This window comes from Centropristis striata, chromosome 16 (genome assembly GCF_030273125.1).
Source record: "Centropristis striata isolate RG_2023a ecotype Rhode Island chromosome 16, C.striata_1.0, whole genome shotgun sequence".
Classification (NCBI taxonomy): Eukaryota; Metazoa; Chordata; class Actinopteri; order Perciformes; family Serranidae; genus Centropristis; species Centropristis striata.
Genome location: NC_081532.1, coordinates 11,305,029 through 11,323,256, shown reverse-complemented (window position 1 = coordinate 11,323,256; position 18,228 = coordinate 11,305,029). Strand labels below are relative to the sequence as shown.

General features: G+C 35.8%; 1 protein-coding gene and 1 gene segment (V, D, J or C); one reads left to right on the top strand and one right to left on the bottom strand.

Moving 5' to 3' along the window:
* paplna (papilin a, proteoglycan-like sulfated glycoprotein) overlaps positions 1-875 on the top strand; it is a 30,401-nt gene extending 29,526 nt beyond the window's left edge. The window contains exon 28 of the mRNA XM_059352568.1: positions 193-875. Coding sequence (XP_059208551.1) covers positions 193-371 — 179 coding nt within the window. The 3' untranslated portion in view covers positions 372-875. The remainder of the gene's footprint in view (positions 1-192) is intronic.
* A 3,808-nt stretch (positions 876-4,683) lies between these two features.
* The window catches only part of LOC131987933 (T cell receptor beta constant 2-like), a 52,581-nt gene continuing 39,036 nt past the window's right edge, over positions 4,684-18,228 (bottom strand). The window contains 5 exon segments of the C gene segment in view: positions 4,684-5,076; positions 5,852-5,958; positions 6,046-6,069; positions 6,182-6,529; positions 9,136-9,181. Coding sequence covers positions 5,053-5,076; positions 5,852-5,958; positions 6,046-6,069; positions 6,182-6,529; positions 9,136-9,181 — 549 coding nt within the window.

Here is an 18,228-nt window from a genome sequence, read left to right as displayed (position 1 = left end):
TGTAATGAGGCCCTTGGAACCAGAAAAATAAGGCTTTTTTTAAAAGTGATGTTTGAACAAAAACATCAAATCTTTTCCAGACAATGAAACACAGAAAAGCCCTGTTGCAGGTGAACAAACAGCACCACACATTGTTCTGTGTACTGAAGTGTTTTTATGGGGCATAATAAAAAGGAAATGTCTGTGCCGCAGGTGTCGATGTGCCTCCAGAATGCGTGGACCAGCCCGAGCTTGCCAACTGCGAGCTGATAGTTTACGCCCGGCTCTGCTCCAACCCGTACTACTCGAGCTTCTGCTGCGCCAGCTGTGCCAGGCACTCACAGAGGAGCTCCAGGGGCAGCCAGTCGGGCCTGAAGCGCAGAGGGTTTTAAAGACTCTGGGGCCGGAGGCTGTTGGAGACACTGAAGCTGTTTTTTGGAAGACTGCATTTTTTAAAAACCTTCCAACACTGAACTCTTGCCAAAAGGACTCAAACCACTCATTTCTGACCAGGAACGTGCAGAATCACAAATCAAGACTGCGATGACAAAAGGGACTGATTACTGTAGTTTAATCTGTGAGTCTGTTTTAACACTGAATACAGAAACATTAAATTAAACACTCCATGTTAAGTCTGTTGAATGTGATGAAGCAAAAGTCTTTTTGATGTTCTTCCTCTGCCACGTTTTTAAAATAAGTTATTTACTCACTGGACCTACCGTACACGTTCTCTGTTTTCTAGAGAATTATTTTACTTTATTAAAAGGATTTGACATGTAAATCCAGTGAAATGATTCCGTCTCTGCTGTATTATTTTGACCACTGCTCTTTTTTTGCCATTTCACTGATAAAGAGTTGTATTTTCTCTTTGTAATGTTTATTTTTATGTAATTATTTGATAATAAAAATAATATTTTGATAAAAGCTGGTGGTTTGAATGACTTTGTGACGTGATGTTCCAGTTTAGACCACAAGAGGGCACTCAACATGACAAATGTCTCAATCAGCAGCTATTCTTTATGCTTTAATATACTTTTATTGCAATAAATTCATGACTCAGTACAAACACAAAATGCCCATTGTATTAACATGTATTGGTATTTATTATGATTATTTTTTGTATTGTGATACAAAGAAAAAATACCGGTAATATGTAGTAATTATAACAAAAATGTAATTCAATTTATCAGGATAAAAAAATTATGAAGTCATGAGATTTTATATCCAAAAGGTCAACTTCACTGTGGCATCAAAATGTTTTTGCAAAAAGAACATAAATAATATAAATAAATTAACTTATGTTGGGATATTTTGCTTCCATCACTTGTCTTTTTCAGACTACCCATTTAGGTTTTTATTTTTCTACACTTTACACTCTATTTGTGTCTGTATATTTCTGCTAATTTAAGCTAAAGTTAGCATTTTCAAGTGCCTCATTTGCATATTTAAACATAAAATGTCAGAAAACTTGTAATACAATGAAAAAAATTGTCTTAATGTACAAAATCAAGTGGGGAAGTGTCATGGTGATGTTTGTTAGTTTAATCATTAATCCCACTCACCTGGAGTGTCGAGGTGATGCTAATTCACACCAGGTGTGCCAGGTGATTTCTCAGCTGCATTAATCAGGCTGCTGATGTCACAGCTGGTTAGTTTCTCTCATGTTATACAGTTTAATATTGTTCAATGTGTCTTCAATGTTTTAGTTAGTTATCCATACAAGATTTATATCTGTTAACCCTCTGGAAGCACCAAAAGCGCCAAATCATGACTTCTTCACCACATCCAGACTAGAAAACAAAGCAACGTGGAGCCCCTACTGTAAATTTACCTCTAAAGTTCTGGCTGTAAACTCCATGAGGCCAGTTTCAGTTTGATGATGATATACCAAATAAAACTGGAGACAAGGTCAAGTATATTTTGTATAAAATGATAGAACTGGATATATCTCTTATATGTTATATTTGCAACCTTTGTTCACATTTGCAACATTTCAGATTCTTTATTGAGCATGATAGTGTTTTGAAATTAAAAAAAGATTCAAAATCACATTTTATGTTGGACTAAAGGACACAAAAGGACACAAAATGACCAAAATTGTTATGTTAAACACACAAGACACAAATAAAATAGAGTCACTAGAATAAAAACCAGAGTTGGATGACAGGATCACACACAATCATAAAATCACATTTATGTTGATTTTTCTTTGTTTCTTTTTGGTTCAAAATATTGATCCAGTAAGTCAGAATAAAAAAATCAATTATTATTAGGTCATATAGCTGAGGTTGTGCTGATAAAAAAAGAATACAAACATGGCATCTAAACATTTTTAAGTGGTGTATACAGGCAGGATGAAAAGGATTCAAAATTGGACAAAATAGCCCAAGACTCCATAGAGTTAATGTAAAATGTAATCTAAAGTAGATTATTGTTCAATATTATATGTAAATGTGAGACTAGAGGTGAAATCCCCAAGTTTCATCCACAAGAGAGAAGAGAGCTATGGAAGAGATTGTGGTGTTGTTGTATATTCTGATGGTTTTAAGGTAAAATTAGAAGCTTTAAGTGTTTGTTTGGACAAACTTTAATATTCCAGCTGTGAATACTTTTGTACTTTTACTGAAGAGTATGAATGCAATATTTTTACTTGCAACAGAGTATTATTGGTATGACTAATCTTACTGAAGTTAAACATCTGACTACTTTTCCACCACGCTGCATTAAAATGCGGCTTTGTCTGGAAACAGAAGCTTCTAGATGAGTCTGTAGATCAGGGTTAACAGATCAGAGGAGATAAAATTATGTAGCTCACAGATGTCACCATGTTTCTGTTGCGGTCTCACACACTCAGTTTCCTGTTTATGTGACTCGAGCACAAACATGTTTTTTAAGGAAACAAAAGGAGAAAATAGAAAGTGTTTGTAGTCATGTTTGTGTAATCCCACTGAGGTTTTAACTGATAAAGAATACATTTATAGTTTGTTAAGAAGTGGGGGATGTAACTGAGTAAATGTACTCAATTACAGTTCTGAGGTACTTTACTTTTCTGCTACTTTCTACTCCACTGCAATCAGTCAAAAAGTTAAATATTTAACTTTTTTTGATAACTTTAGTTACTTTGCAGATTCAGATTAATAAAAATATAATACATATTATAATATATTAACACAAAATGAATTATTATTTATTTTTATTGATTAAAATAAGATAAGGGGGAAAATTCACACTCTAGCACTATATGAAATCATTTAAATTAGCACTACGTTTACCAGCTGCAACAATAAAGTGATGAACATCAACATTATCCTAAATTATTATTGGATTATTAAATAATATCATATACATGATTATGAAATAGGCCATTCTGCATCATGTGCAATTTGTCCTTTAAGCATAATTAAATACTTAAATGCATGAAGAGAATGCATAAATATTCTTAAAAAATAATTCAACTATTTTTATTTTCATTTTTATTTATTCTTTTATTTTGATCAAAACAACTAAATACCAGTTTGAATGATATTCCCTGGCTTGCACATAAACAAAAAATATTTAAGCAAATGAAAAATAGATTTTTATACTTTTATTTCAGATTTTTTTTCCCATTTATTTTTAATATATGAAATCTGTTTGAACATAAGCATTTAGCATAATGACAAATTATGTTTTAAATAATCAGTATAATATCTCTAATAGTATTTCCACATTAAAAATATGACACTTAAGTTAAAAATAAAAATCTTTGAACTGTTGAAAGTTGTCTTAAGTCTACATGATAATGTTTTTAATGTCTCTGACTGCAACTAAAGTGCATTTTTCTGCACCAGATGAGCGTAAACAGCTGCTGTATGACTTATAACACACATTCGTGTTGGTTGTGTAGCTTCAGTTGACACATAAATGGAAGTTTTCCAGCTGTGTGTTCAGAGACGTGCAGCAGAGCGGGGGTGCAGGTGCTCTCTGAGAGCCGGAGGTTGTGGTGAAGCTGAAGGTTTCACCTCCGTCATTTCTCAGCACAGAGAAGGATCTGCAGGCTGCTCTGTGACCACATCCTCTCCTCTGCTGCCGCTCTCTGCTCCTCTGCACAGTTTCAACAGCAACAGCTTTGACCTTCTTCTGTACACAGATGAGAACGTTGATTTCCTGTTGCTATGTGGTCGACTCACACTCGTAACATTTACTTTCCAACTCACCACGTTTAAACTAAAGAAATAACATCTTTATTCATGAAGAGAATGTGAAATGTACAGCGCTTGTGTCATTTGGGCAAAGTGGGAAAACTAGATTAGACTTTTAAATAACTCCACTTAAACAAATTCAAAGTATTTCCTCTAAAGATTGTTAAAATATAATCAATCTGAATATAATTAGTCAAATGTAACTAGAGAAACCTTTGTTTGCTAAGTGGAAAAACTTAATACCCATATGAGAGCTTATGAGAGCTGCAGTTTTTCTGGGCTGATGTATGTAGGTGAAAAATAGTTTCTTTCTTAGAAAATAGATACATGAGCAGCTAAAAATACCTCACACTGTCTGTGGAAAAAGTGATGTTAAATGTGATAAGTGAGATCACAGACAGGGGGGATGGTTACTGTGTGTAGTATGAACTATTGGCAACAATTTAGAGCAACTGAAGAATGTAACTTAAGTTTCAAATTGAAATAAATGATTATAATATGAACAGTGGCTGATGTGAAATTGAATCCATGCAAGTTTCAACGCTATATACTAAGTGTAAATAATGTTTTAGTGTCTGGAGATGTTATAACTTTTTTAACAGAGAATTTAAAACACATGATTGATTTGATCCTCTGAAACACTTTTATTGAGAAGAAAATTAAGCAAACAAGCAATTTATGAACACAAATACAGAATTTCTTTCATACATTTTTATAAAAATGTGAAGCCAAAGTATATGCATGCCAGTTATACCTTTTAACAAAGAATATGCATGGATGTTTGCATCTGTTTTAGCAGAATGAAAATGCACTGCAGCAAATAAAGTTGATATATAACCTCAATGTTTTAAATCTTTATTTACAGAAGCCAGAAAAGTTCTGTCCTCGGCTCTCAGTTCCGCTTTCCAGGTGACTTCTGCAACAGACAGAAAGGACACAACATCATGAGGTGTTTTTTAATACCTGAGGTGAAATAAACATTTACTCAAGTGCTGCGCTTAAGTACAGTTATGAGTTACTTGAATCTTTTCTTTTCATGACACTTTCTGCTTCTACTCCACTATGTACGTCTCGGGAGGAAAATCTTCATTGCAAAATTAAGATTTTCGGACAGAAAACGTGAAAAGTTTGACTATAGGAGCAACTTTTACAGTAATCGTTCATGCATCATGTTTTAATGATTTTATAAATCACTTTTAGGCTCTGGGTAATTGTGGCGGCATGTCTCACTTTTTTTTTGAGAATTTGTGAACATAACGAACCATAACTTAAATCAATCAGTAGTTGAATCCATCATAAAAAAAAGTAATTAGTTGAAGTCCAATATAAGATAAATGAGCCCCACCATCCTGCTTTTACTTGAATGTATGAAAAACAATAATGAAATATTATATCTAATGGTATAATGGTAACAGGGACATTTTTCTGTATTGAGTACCATTTATTTTTTAACAATTTCAGTGCATTTTCCTGAGTATACTTACTTTATACTTGACTTAAATTTTTACAGTTTTTAAAAAAACTTGTAACAGAGTATTTTGTCATGTGAAATTGGTACTTTTACTGACTTACTCCTACTTCCGCCACCACTGTTTATTACTTGTTCATTCACATATTAAAATATACGAAGTGAGGTGCAGTGAATCAAACGGGACGAGCAGCAGAAAAAAGTCACATTGTGTAGAACAAACCTGAAGTCTCCACACCAGAAACACCACAAAGGCTCCGTAGATGCAGCTCTTGACGATTAAAACCCCGTAGGCGAGTTTGGCGGTCTGTGTCTTCCTCAGATATTTCTCTGCAGAAACATCAAACAGTTGCATGAAGAAGAAAGTTGTAGAACTGATGCATTAAGGTGAACAGAAACACAGAATAATATATTTACCTCTCGTCATGACTGTTCCTTTAGCTGACAGGAAAATAAGAAATAGATTAAACAAGGAGGACTGATGATTGTTGCTGCATTTCCAATCACAAACTGATCAAATTTTGGTCATTTCTGAGTTCCAAATGAAACATACCTTCATCCCCATACAATGAGTCTGAATAATCTTTAGTGTCTGCCCCGTTGTAGAAGCTGACAGTGCAGGTGAATTTATTCTCTGGATTGAACCATTCTGTGCCATAGACCTTCAGCCTGCTGGTGATTGTGTAAAACCCATCAACTCCTCGCAGGGCAGCGCTGTCAGTCGCCACACCAGAGGAGATCTCTGTCCCGGCCCCGTCCGTCCACTGAACAGTGACATGGTCTGGGTAGAATCCACTGGCCACACAAACGATGGTCTTCTTTGTTGTGCTGTCTTTACCGCTTCGACACTCCTTAGCTGAAGGTCGAAGCACTTTGACTGTTGGTGCTGTGATGTCTTTTCCTGTTTCTGAAAGGACAAAAAACCAAGTTAAAGCTGCCTGTACAGCAAACAAACTCACAATACTGAATTCTCTATTGAAAACGTGACATCTCAATACAAGGAATTAGACCTGAACAACAAGGTACAAAGAGACTCAGGGGAACATTTTCACACTGAACATTAACACCAAATAAAACATGATCATTACAGGTTACAGAGTTCAAACTGAGAGACATTAAGGTCTGGTTTCTTCAGAAAAATATCTTGCCACAATGATTGTATTGTGGTTGTCTTACCAAGAACTGTAAGTCTGGTTCCTTCTCCAAATTCAGCAGGATAATTGTTTGAGCACACAGCTGACTTGCATGTGAAAAACTGACAAAGATCTACAACGGCTGCATTAACCTCTAACTTTTAGAACTGGCATCTTTTTTTATAAAGTACAATCACTATATACTCAGACTCATTAATTTAATTTAAATTGACTTTTTCTATTCACGTTTTGATGCATGGTAGGAAAAACACATTTTTACCCCCTGATTTTTCTGGTGTCTTGACTAAACACAGCCTTTTAGCCATAAAACGCCATAAAAAGAGATTTATCTCTATTATCTAAAATTTTACATTTTCTTTTGCAGTTTTGACACAAAGTCATATGATGCTGCTGCAACAAGTCACAATCACAACCCCAAAACAACAGTTTTTTTTACAATGCAAAACTTAATAATTCTCAGATTTAGGTTAAGAGAAAAGTCACAAGACAAACATTACTGCTCATGATTTTTATAGTTTTCTTACCGAGCACTGTGAGTCTGGTTCCACTGCCAAAGTAAGCAGGGTCGTAATTGTTCACACTGATACAAGGCTACAGAAAAACTGCTCCAGCTTTCAGCACTGAAAGCTGCAGACTCTCTTTGTGATCTTTTTTTTTAGTAATGAAAAAAACTTTTATGCACACTAATGCAGAAGCGATACATATTCATACCCAGTTAAACGAGTTGCTTTAGTAAATGTCTTACCTAAAACGGTGAGTTTAGTTCCAGCTCCAAAGTAAGCTTCAGACTGTGAACTCACAGTGTTTCACAGAGCTGATAAGAACCCACTGTGAGAGCAATAATCTGGGCATAGAGCCATTTGTTTTATCACTGCAGCACTTTAACTGGAGAACATAGAGTAACATAGCACAAACTTCCAACATAAACTATTTTTGCATTTTTTAAAAAGAGAATTCTTAATTTACTTGCGCTAAACACAAAATCTAAAACTATATTTATAATTCTGCACATTTTTCTTGCTCACATGCTGCAGACAACGTGTAAATTCTGCTCTGTGAGATGTTTGTGTTGCATGTTTTCTTACCTAAAACAGTGAGTTTAGTCCCAGCTCCAAAGTAAGCCTCGTTGAGTGTACACAGAGACTTTCGACTGTTACAAAAACTCTTCCTGCTGCCTTTCTTATCTTATCTGTGCCTCTTTGACTTTATTCCAGCTTTGTCCCTCTTTGACATGTAAACACTTTGACATTTCAAGCATATTTACAGTGTCAGAAACATCTTAATAACATCATACCTGAACAATATATAATGGATTTTTAAATGATTTCTTACCTAAAACTGTTAACTTTGTTCCTCCACCAAAGTAAGCCTCTGCACCAGCACCAGTCACAGTGCAGCTGATCAGTGCCTAAAACTGCCCAGCATGCTGCTTTTACTTTGAAACCGTAGCTTCTACTTTTGTAATAAATGCAACTTTCCTTTAATAAAAACAACTACAGCCTGTTTTCACAGGTTAAATGCAACACAGACATCTTTTACCACCTTGTTAAACTTTGTTAACTTACCAAGAACAGTCAGTTTTGTTCCCTGGCCGAAATAAGCTTCGTACTGACACAGCGTTTAAGCTTAGGAACAAAAACTCTGAGCAGAACTTAATTTTAAACTAGAGTAGCTCACACGATTTTGGTGCTGTGCAGTTCTTAAAGTAGCAATTACTATGCTTTTACATTTGTGTGGTTTCTTACCTATAACAGTTAACTTTGTTCCTCCACCAAAGTAAGCCTCAGCAGTCTGAGTCACAGTGCAGTGATCAGTGCTCAAAACAACCAAAGAGCCTACGTTTACTTTGCTTCTTAACATTTTGGACTTGTAATAAATGCAACTTTACCATTTTTAAAGAAGAAGTTACAGTACATCTCAGTTACCACCTGATGCTTATCCATTTCTAAAAATGATTTAATTTCTTACCTAGAACTGTTAACTTTGTTCCTCCACCGAAGTAAGCTTCACCAGCACCAGAGTCACAGTGCAGCTGATCAGTGCTCAAAACAGCCCAAAGCTTTTACTTTACACCTTGACATTTTAGTTTTGTAATAAATGCAACTTTCTTTTTTTTCTTTCTTTTTTTTAAGTTACAATACAAACATCTCTTTTACCACCCTGTTAAACTTTGTTAACTTACCAAGAACAGTCAGTTTTGTTCCCTGGCCGAAATAAGCTTCGAACTGGCACAGCGTTTAAGCCTGAGAACAAAAACTCTGAGCAGAACTTATATTTTAGCTTGCGTACAGTAAGTTAAAGAATGAAACACCTAAATTAACACGCTATTTATATATTTGGTTTTGTTTCTTACCTATAACAGTTAACTTTGTTCCTCCACCAAAGTAAGCCTCTGTGCCCTGAGTCACAGTGCAGCTGATCAGTGCTCAAAACAGCTGAAGATCCTACATTTACTTTGCTTCTTTACATTTTAGATTTGTAATAGATGCAATTTTACCACCTTTTTAAGAAGTTACAGTACAAACTTCTCAGTTACCACCCAATGTTTCCAAATTATTTAATATCTTACCTAGAACTGTTAATTTTGTTCCTCCACCGAAGAAAGCTTCATAACCACCAGAGTCACAGTGCAGCTGATCAGTGCTCAAAACAGCCCAACATGCTGCTTTTACTTTGGAACTTTAGTTTCTAGTTTCAAAATAAATGCAACTTCACTTTTTTGAAGAAGAAGAAGTTACAAGACAAGCTTCTCGGTTACAACCCAATGCTTAATGGTTTTTTAAAATGATTTAATTTCTTACCCAGAACTGTTAATTTTGTTCCTCCACCGAAGAAAGCTTCATAACTACCAGAGTCACAGTGCTGCTGATCAGTGCTCAAAACAGCCCAACATGCTGCTTTTACTTTGGAACTTTAGTTTCTAGTTTCAAAATAAAAGCAACTTCACAATTTTTTTGAAGAAGTTACAAGACAAGCTTCTCGGTTACAACACAGTGCTTAACTATTTTTAAAAATGATTTAATTTCTTACCTAGAACTGTTAATTTTGTTCCTCCACCAAAGAAAGCTTCATAACCAGAGTCACAGTGCGGCTCATCAGTGCTCAAAACAGCCCAACATGCTGCTTTTACTTTGAAACTTTAGTTTCTAGTTTTAGAATCAATGCCATTTTCCTGGATTTATAAGTGGTGTAACTTACATTACAAACATTTAACATCATGTCTCTCAACTTATTTTAACAGTCAGTTTTGTTTCCTACCTAGAAAAGGCTTCAAACTGACAGAATGTTTAAGCTTAAGCAGAAAAACTTTGAGCTGACCTTAAACTAAACTTGAGCACGGTAACTTTAATACTTTTTTAAAATTTGATTTCTTACCTATAACGGTTAACTTTGTTCCTCCGCCGAAGTAAGCCTCATTAACACCACCAGTCACAGTGCAGCTGATCAGTGCTTAAAACATCCCAACATGCTGCTTTTACTTTGAAACTTTAGCTTCTAGCTTTAGAATAAATTTAACTTTCCAGTTTTACACAACCCTCTCAGCTATCTGTTAGACTTAATGCTAACTCACCAAGAACAGTAAGGTTATTTCCCTGGCTGAAATAAGCTTTAAATTGACACATTTTGTAAACTCTGAGCTAAACTTTACAGAGACTAGAGCACAGTAAAGTTCTTAAAGAAACAATTATTGTTTTTTTCTTCTTTTTCTTTCTTTCTTACCTATAACAGTTAACTTTGTTCCTCCACCGAAGAAAGCTTCTGCACCACTACCAGAGTCACAGTGCAGCTGATCAGTGCTTAAAACATCCCAACATGCAGCTTTTACTTTGAAACTTTAGCTTCTGGTTTTGTAGATGCAGATTGCCAGTTTTTATAGGTTGTATGCAACACAAACACCTCATGCACCCTGTTACCCCCGCCTTACTTTAACTCATCAAGAACAGTTTTGTTCCCTGGCTGAAATAGACTTCAGTCTGACAGTGTTAAAGCTTAAGAACAAAAACTCTGAGCTAAACTTAATTTCCCCATTTGATTTGATTTCTTACCTATAACGGTTAACTTTGTTCCTCCACCGAAGTAAGCCTCAGTATTCTGAGTCACAGTGCAGTTGATCAGTGCTCAAACCTGCCCAGCATGCTACTTCTACTTTGAAACTTTTGCTTTACATTTCTTTGTAGAAATGCAACTTTACTTTTAAACAAGCAACTACAGATTGATTTTCACAAGTTGTACGCAATACAAACCTCACATTTACCACCCTGTTACACTTAATGTTAACTTAGAAAAGTCAGTTTTGTTCCCTGGCTGAAATAAGCTTCGAACTGACTGAACTTTTAAGCATAAGAACATAATCTCAGAGCCAAATTTAAACTAGACTTCAGTGCAGTAAGTTTAAGTCAAAAACACTACAATTACAATATTTGTTTGTTTTAATTTAATATAATTTCTTACCTATAACGGTTAACTTTGTTCCTCCACCGAAGTAAGCTTCATTACCACCAGTGTCACAGTGCAGCTGATCAGTGCTCAAAACATCCAAACATGCTGCTTTTACTTTGAAACTTTACTTTTATTTGCTTTTAAATAGACTTTTTCGGATTAAATGTCACTTTCCTTTAAATATTTAGCCAACATTTGCTGCACTGCTTTCTGTTTTTTCCAAGTTCAATGTAACGCAAACTGTTTGCTTCAACAAGCGGCCTGCTTGTATATATTAAAGTTGTCTTACAGGTGAAATTATTTGAAGGTTTTAATTCAACTTTATCTTAGACACATACTAAGCCCATTATCAGTGTAAAAAACATCTTACTTAGTCAACAGTCAACAAAACAGTCAGTTTTGTTCCCTGGCCGAAGTAAGCTTCGTTATTGGCACAGTGCTTGTGCTTAATATCAAAAAGTACTGAGCTGAACTCAAACTATAAAGAACCAGCTACATTGATTAGTTCTTACTGCACAACTCAAGTAAGAAAGTAGACTACATTTGCTGAGTTTTAACAGTCCTTGACTTACCTAAAACAGTCAGTTTGGTTCCTTTTCCAAAGTAAGCTTCTCTTGCATCGTCACAGTGCAAAAATACTGAGCATGAAACTCTCAAATCTTTCTCTCACAGAATTATCTTAGGAAAGTTTTTACTAATGTTTCTATTTATAACAGGACTCTAAAGCAATGTGACATTTATCAAAATACATATTAAAATTAAATATTTACCTAAAACAGTGAGCTTGGTTCCTTTACCAAAGTAAGCAGGATCAGTGTACGTCACAGTGTTTTCAATTCAGCACAATATGTCAACTTTTTAAAAAAACAGTTTTTTCTACTAGACTTCTACACAAATTATTACTGTTCTATTATAATAAGTTCGTCACTGTGAACTGAAGCAGTGAGAGATCCTACTTACCTAAAACAGTCAGTTTTGTTCCTTTTCCAAAGTAAGCTTCGTTTGCATTGTCACAGTGCAGAAATACTGAGCATGAAACTCTTGACTCTTTCTTTACCAGTATTACTGGTTTTACTAATACCTCAGTTTATACTAAGAGACTAAAGCAATGTGACATTTATCAAAATACATATTAAAATTAAATATTTACCTAAAACAGTCAGTTTGGTTCCTTTTCCAAAGTAAGCAGGTTCCATGTTCGTCACAGTGTTTTCATTTCAGCACAATATGTCAACGTTTTAAATAACAACTAATTTTTCATTAACTTCTATACCAACAGTTCTATTGTATTAAGTTTATCACAGGTAACTGAAGCAGTGAGAGATCCTACTTACCTAAAACAGTCAGTTTGGTTCCTTTTCCAAAGTAAGCTTCTCTATTATCACAGTGCAGAAATACTGAGCATGAAACTCTTGACTCTTTCTCTCCCAGGATTATCTATTGAAAGTTTTTACTAATGTTTCTATTTTTAACAGGACTCTAAAGCAATATAACATTTATCCAAATACAGTGTTAAACAGAAATATTTACCTAAAACGGTGACTTTGGTTCCTTTACCAAAGTAAGCAGGGTCATTGGAGTTCACAGTGTTTTCACTTCAGCACAATATGTCAACTATTTAAAAAACAACTAGTTTTTCATTAAGTTTTATACCAACAGTTATATTGTATTAAGTTTGTTGCAGGTAACGGACGCAGTGAGAGATCCTACTTACCTAAAACAGTCAGTTTTGTTCCTTTTCCAAAGTAAGCTTCGTTTGCATTGTCACAGTGCAGAAATACTGAGCATGAAACTCTTGACTCTTTCTCTACCAGGATTATCTTTGGAAAGTTTTTACTGTTTCTATTTATAACAGGACTCTAAAGCAATGTGACATTTATCAAAATACATATTAAAATTAAATATTTACCTAAAACAGTGAGTTTGGTTCCTTGTCCAAAGTAAGCAGGTTCATTGAAGCTCACAGTGTTCTGTGTTCGGCCTAATATTTAAACTTTTTCATAACATCTGATTTTTCCTTCTCTTTCCTTTTACTTTCCACCTTTTGACTAGTTTAAGTGTGTCTCAGTGAACTGTAACAGTTAGAGATCTTACTTACCTAAAACAGTGAGTTTTGTTCCCTTTCCAAAGTAAGCTTCAGATCCAGTGTCACACTGAATGTCTCCTCTTACAAAAAGTCCCAAAACTTTCCATAATCAGCATGTTGAGAGACAGTGTAATAATCCAGAGGATGAAGGAGGTTTAAACCTGCAGGATGAGCATCATAAAGTCCACATTTGTTCGTTATGTCAGGATAAGGAAAAGGAGCTTTCAAATGCTTCACATATGACCTAAAAATGTGTCTTTAAAACTCTATTTTCGCCAAATTTTCTTAACTAATGTTGACTTCCCAGTGCCAGTTACTCCTGACAGCCTGCACAGCTTCAGATTATGTCTTTTTCTGCTCTCACTAGTGTCCCAGGCAGCTTCTAGCCGTCTTTTCAATGGCTGTTAATGGGAGGAGGTTTTTGTACGGCGGCTCTATGGGATTGTATCACCGTGTCCCCCTGTCCCCACGATGAAAAAGCATCATACAAAAACCTAAAGCTTCTTTGCTTCTCTCCTCTCCCCTTCCCCCACCCAGCTTCTCCATATCTCAGCCTCCATCTCTGTGTGTCTGTGGGAGCAGCTGCACAGGTCGGGCTCAACGGGCTCCAACCTGACTGCTGCTATTTCTGTGACAGCTAAGAAAAGAAGCAAGAACAGAGGGAAGGAAAAGGGAAAGTGGTGTTTGTTTGTGTTTGTTTGTAGCAGTTCAGAGGGAGGGACATCTCTGCTGGTCACACCTCTTTATCCACCCAGTTATCTCTGAGCTCAGGAGACACGTTCACTGACAGATGCGACTCTAAATCGTTCTTTTTTTCTTCAACATAATTCTTTAAAAGGGACAATGTGTTAAATGGGTATAACTAAATGATTCAAAATTGGCATTAATACATATTACATTACATACATTAATACATATTACATTTATAGTACAACATTTTAATTTGAAAAAAAGTCAAGCCCTGTATTCAAAATGTGAAGTCAGCAAAAGTAAATAAGTATTGGCATTAAAATGAGATAAAGTAACCATTATATAATTATATTATTGGATTATTATTACTAATGCATCAATATCACTTTAGTGTTGCAGCAGGTTAATGTGGAGCCACTCTTAACTACTCTATTATCTTAATAATACTAGAATAAAAATAATACTATAACAATGCATAATTTATTTTTTAATATTTATTTTATTATTAAATGTGAATTTGTAAAGTAACTAAAAATGCCAAAAAATTGTGTGGTTAAAAACACAGTATTGGAATAATACCAGTATATATAACATAAAATGGAAATATTCAAATAAATTACCTAAAAGTTGCACTAAAATAAACAAGTAAATGTACTTAATGACATTACACTAGTGCTAATTAATTCCTTATAAGTGCAATGATGTGGGGCATTAGTGAATATTCTACGGTAATATACTGAGTCTGAAAAAAACCCACATTAAACTAAAGATTTTTTTTAACCAAAGCACTTTACTCTGCCTGTTGATGTTTTATGTACATGTTGAGATTAGATTAGATTAGATTAGATTTGACTTTATTAATCCCACAGTGGGTTTATGATGTATTTAACCCAATCACATGGTACAATCATGCTCTATTTAATTTAAACCTTATGTTCTGTTATATCTTCTTGTTTCTGCAACATAACGCTTTCTATTTCTGATCTTGTCTCACAGTTGTTCTGGATAGTTCACATATCTGTAAATTGCAGCTGATTTAAATAATTATCAACTGTAGTTTCATTTTTATCCCATTTATATTTTTTTGACTGTCTTAAATTCTTGACAGCTAAAAAAGCATCATAGATGTTTTTATTTAACTGTAATGCCACATGAGCCCTGTAGAGGTCAGTGTATGGTAATCTCTTAAACTTTATTGTCTCTCATCACACTGCACACAGATTATAGTGTACAAATATTGTAATGTATTACAATATATATTAAAATAAAATAGAGAGACTAAATACTGGAGACACAGATTAGCAGTATAAACTGTAGGACAATAATACAGAATGTGACAAGTAATCTTTACCACGTTAACACCTGCTCACATATCTGAACTGATCGGCTTTGTGGTGTCGCAGGAACATCATGATGCAAGGAGAAGAAGTTGTTATAGCTTTTAATGATTTGATAAAAACATTTTAAACATTAAAACATTGAATACTTTTCATATAATCTCATTTATCCCAAATATCCCCCATGGGGATCAATAAAGGAGTATCTTGTCTTTTATTATCATGCCACATTGATGTTAGTCTGTCATGTCAACAAATTGCTGCTCAGAGTTTGACACAACCCTCCTCATCCATCCATCCCTCCAGCCTGTCTTCTCTTCCTGGTTTGTTCTTGAGGTTGTTGTGTAGCTGCTGAGGCTTTCTGAACCAGTGTGCTCTACACTGCAAAAAAACTGTGTGAACTCAAAATTTCAAACAAACTTCGATAAAATTTTAAGTTGGACAATTAAACTAAATATTTTAAGTTTTGTTTTTGAGTCTGCTCAACTCTGAATTCAGATTTTTGTCAACTCAACTGCAAGTTGTACTAACTTATAATTTTATAAGTTGTAATAACTTTTAATCCTTCTGCTAAGTTCTGCAATGTGCTGAAATGGCACGATTGTAACGCCGCTATGAAATGTCAGCTAATGTTGCGACCACAATTTTGAGTTAGCATTGACACGCTAATGGCTACTCTTGTAGCTGTAACAAGCAGCGCGGCTAGCATCAGTTAGCTGCTAGCTTTTGCTAATGTATTTCACCACTTTCCCGCAGTTCACAACAAAGAAATAAGAGATGGCAGAACTATTGTCTCTTGTTGCGAACCCCAACTTAAAGATATAAACAACAACAACTCACAAACTTGTTTTTGAGCATACAACTGGCTTCCTTTGTTGTGCTAACTTACATTATTGTCCTTAATGTCAATAATTTATATTTCCAAGTTTTACCACCTTAAATCACTGTTTTAGGCCAAAAAATACAAGTTGGCTTTTTTGCAGTGTACTGGGGGCACAGTAATAAACAGCTGAGTCTGCAGCTTCAACAGGGTGTATCAGCAGAGAGGAGCTGAGCAACGCAGGCCGGGACATGCTGTACTTGGATTGGCGGAGAGGAGCTTCAATGCTCCATGCATCTTTACCCAGAGAATATGCTACCAGCTGTTTTCTCCCACTGCTGCTTTGTCTGTACCAGTACATGTAGGAATATTCTTGGTCATCTTGTTCACACTGCAGAGTAACAGATGAGTCTCCTTCACGACTGATTACAAACAGAGGCTGGTCAATCATTATAAGAACCTGGAAAACAAGAAAAATGAAAAGTGATTTTACAACTAAGAATTGAGAGAAAAAACAATAGATTTTCTTTCAACTGATTTTAACTGTTCTTACTGGTGAATATGAAAACATAGCAGCTTAATTTTGGTCAATGATATAGTATAGTAGAATAGTTCAAGTCAAATAGCCCCAACCAAGTATAATAGATGGACATACTTTAATTTTAGGTCTTCATTAAATGTAAGCCATATTCATAGTTAGAAGAAATTAAATAAATGAAGACATGAAATGTTTAATTCTATGATATTCTAATTTATTGAGATCCACCAGTAAATGTATTACAATTAAGCTACTATATATCAGCTTCTGCAAGAAATAGACTGTCAGCAGGATCATTCATTTATGTTTTTGTTGGATTTGTTGACAATAAGACAAATTTACATTTACATTTACATTTAGTCATTTAGCAGACGCTTTCACCCAAAGCGACTTACAGGAAGAATAAAAACAAACAATCAAGGTATAGTCCAATAAGAGCTATTAGTGCATCAATAAGTGCTAGTGACAATTCTTTGAGGAGTAGATTTATCGTGTGGTGCTAGGAGAGAAGATGCTCTCTGAAGACCAGGGTCTTCAGGAGTTTTTTAAAGGGACACCCCTGCTCTGGTTGGAACTGGTAGTGTGTTCCACCAGTGGGGAACAAGAAATGCAAAGAGTTTGGATTGCCTTGGACCAACGGGGAGCAGAGCCAGGGGCCGTTCATTGGAAGAGCGCAACGGCCCTGAGGTAGCATATGTCTGAATCAGGGCGTTCAGGTAGGTAGGAGCAGTACAGGAGACAACTTTGTAGGCCAGCATTAGAGATTTGAATTTGATGCGGGCTGCAACAGGTAGCCAGTGGAGCTCAATGAGCAGCGGTGTGACATGTGACCTTTTTGGCTGGTTGTAGACCAGGCGCGCCGCCGCGTTCTGGATCATCTGAAGCGGTTTTATTGTGCAGGCTGGCAGGCCTGTAAGGAGGGCATTACAGTAGTCAAGTTTTGAGATGACAACAGCTTGTGTCAAGAGTTGAGTGGCATGTTTAGTTAGGTAAGGTCTGATTTTTCTGATGTTGTAAAGTGCAAAGCGGCATGACCGGGTAACTGAGGCGACATGACTCGAAAAGGTGAGTTGGTCATCAATCATCACAAGTCATCATCAAGTTTCGCACCACCTTGGTGGGGGCAAGACACAGGGAGTCAATTTTGATGTTGATGTTGTGGTGTATTGTAGGTTTAGCAGGGAGGACCAGCAGTTCAGTTTTTGAAAGGTTCAGCTGGAGGTGACGTGCCTTCATCCAAGTGGCTATGTCAGAGAGGCAGTCAGAGACCCGTGCAGAGACCGATGGGTCATCAGGAGGAAATGACAGATAGAGCTGAGTGTTATCTGCATAGCAGTGATAGGAAAAGCCATGTGAGCGGATAACCTAACCCAGAGAGGTGGTGTAGATAGCGAATAGCAGGGGTCCCAGCATTGAGCCCTGGAGAACCCCTGTGGTGAGGCAATCCAAAGTAGACAACTGTCCATGCCAGGATACACTGAATGAGCGTCCTTTCAGGTAGGAATCAAACCAGGACAGAGCCAAGCCAGAGATGC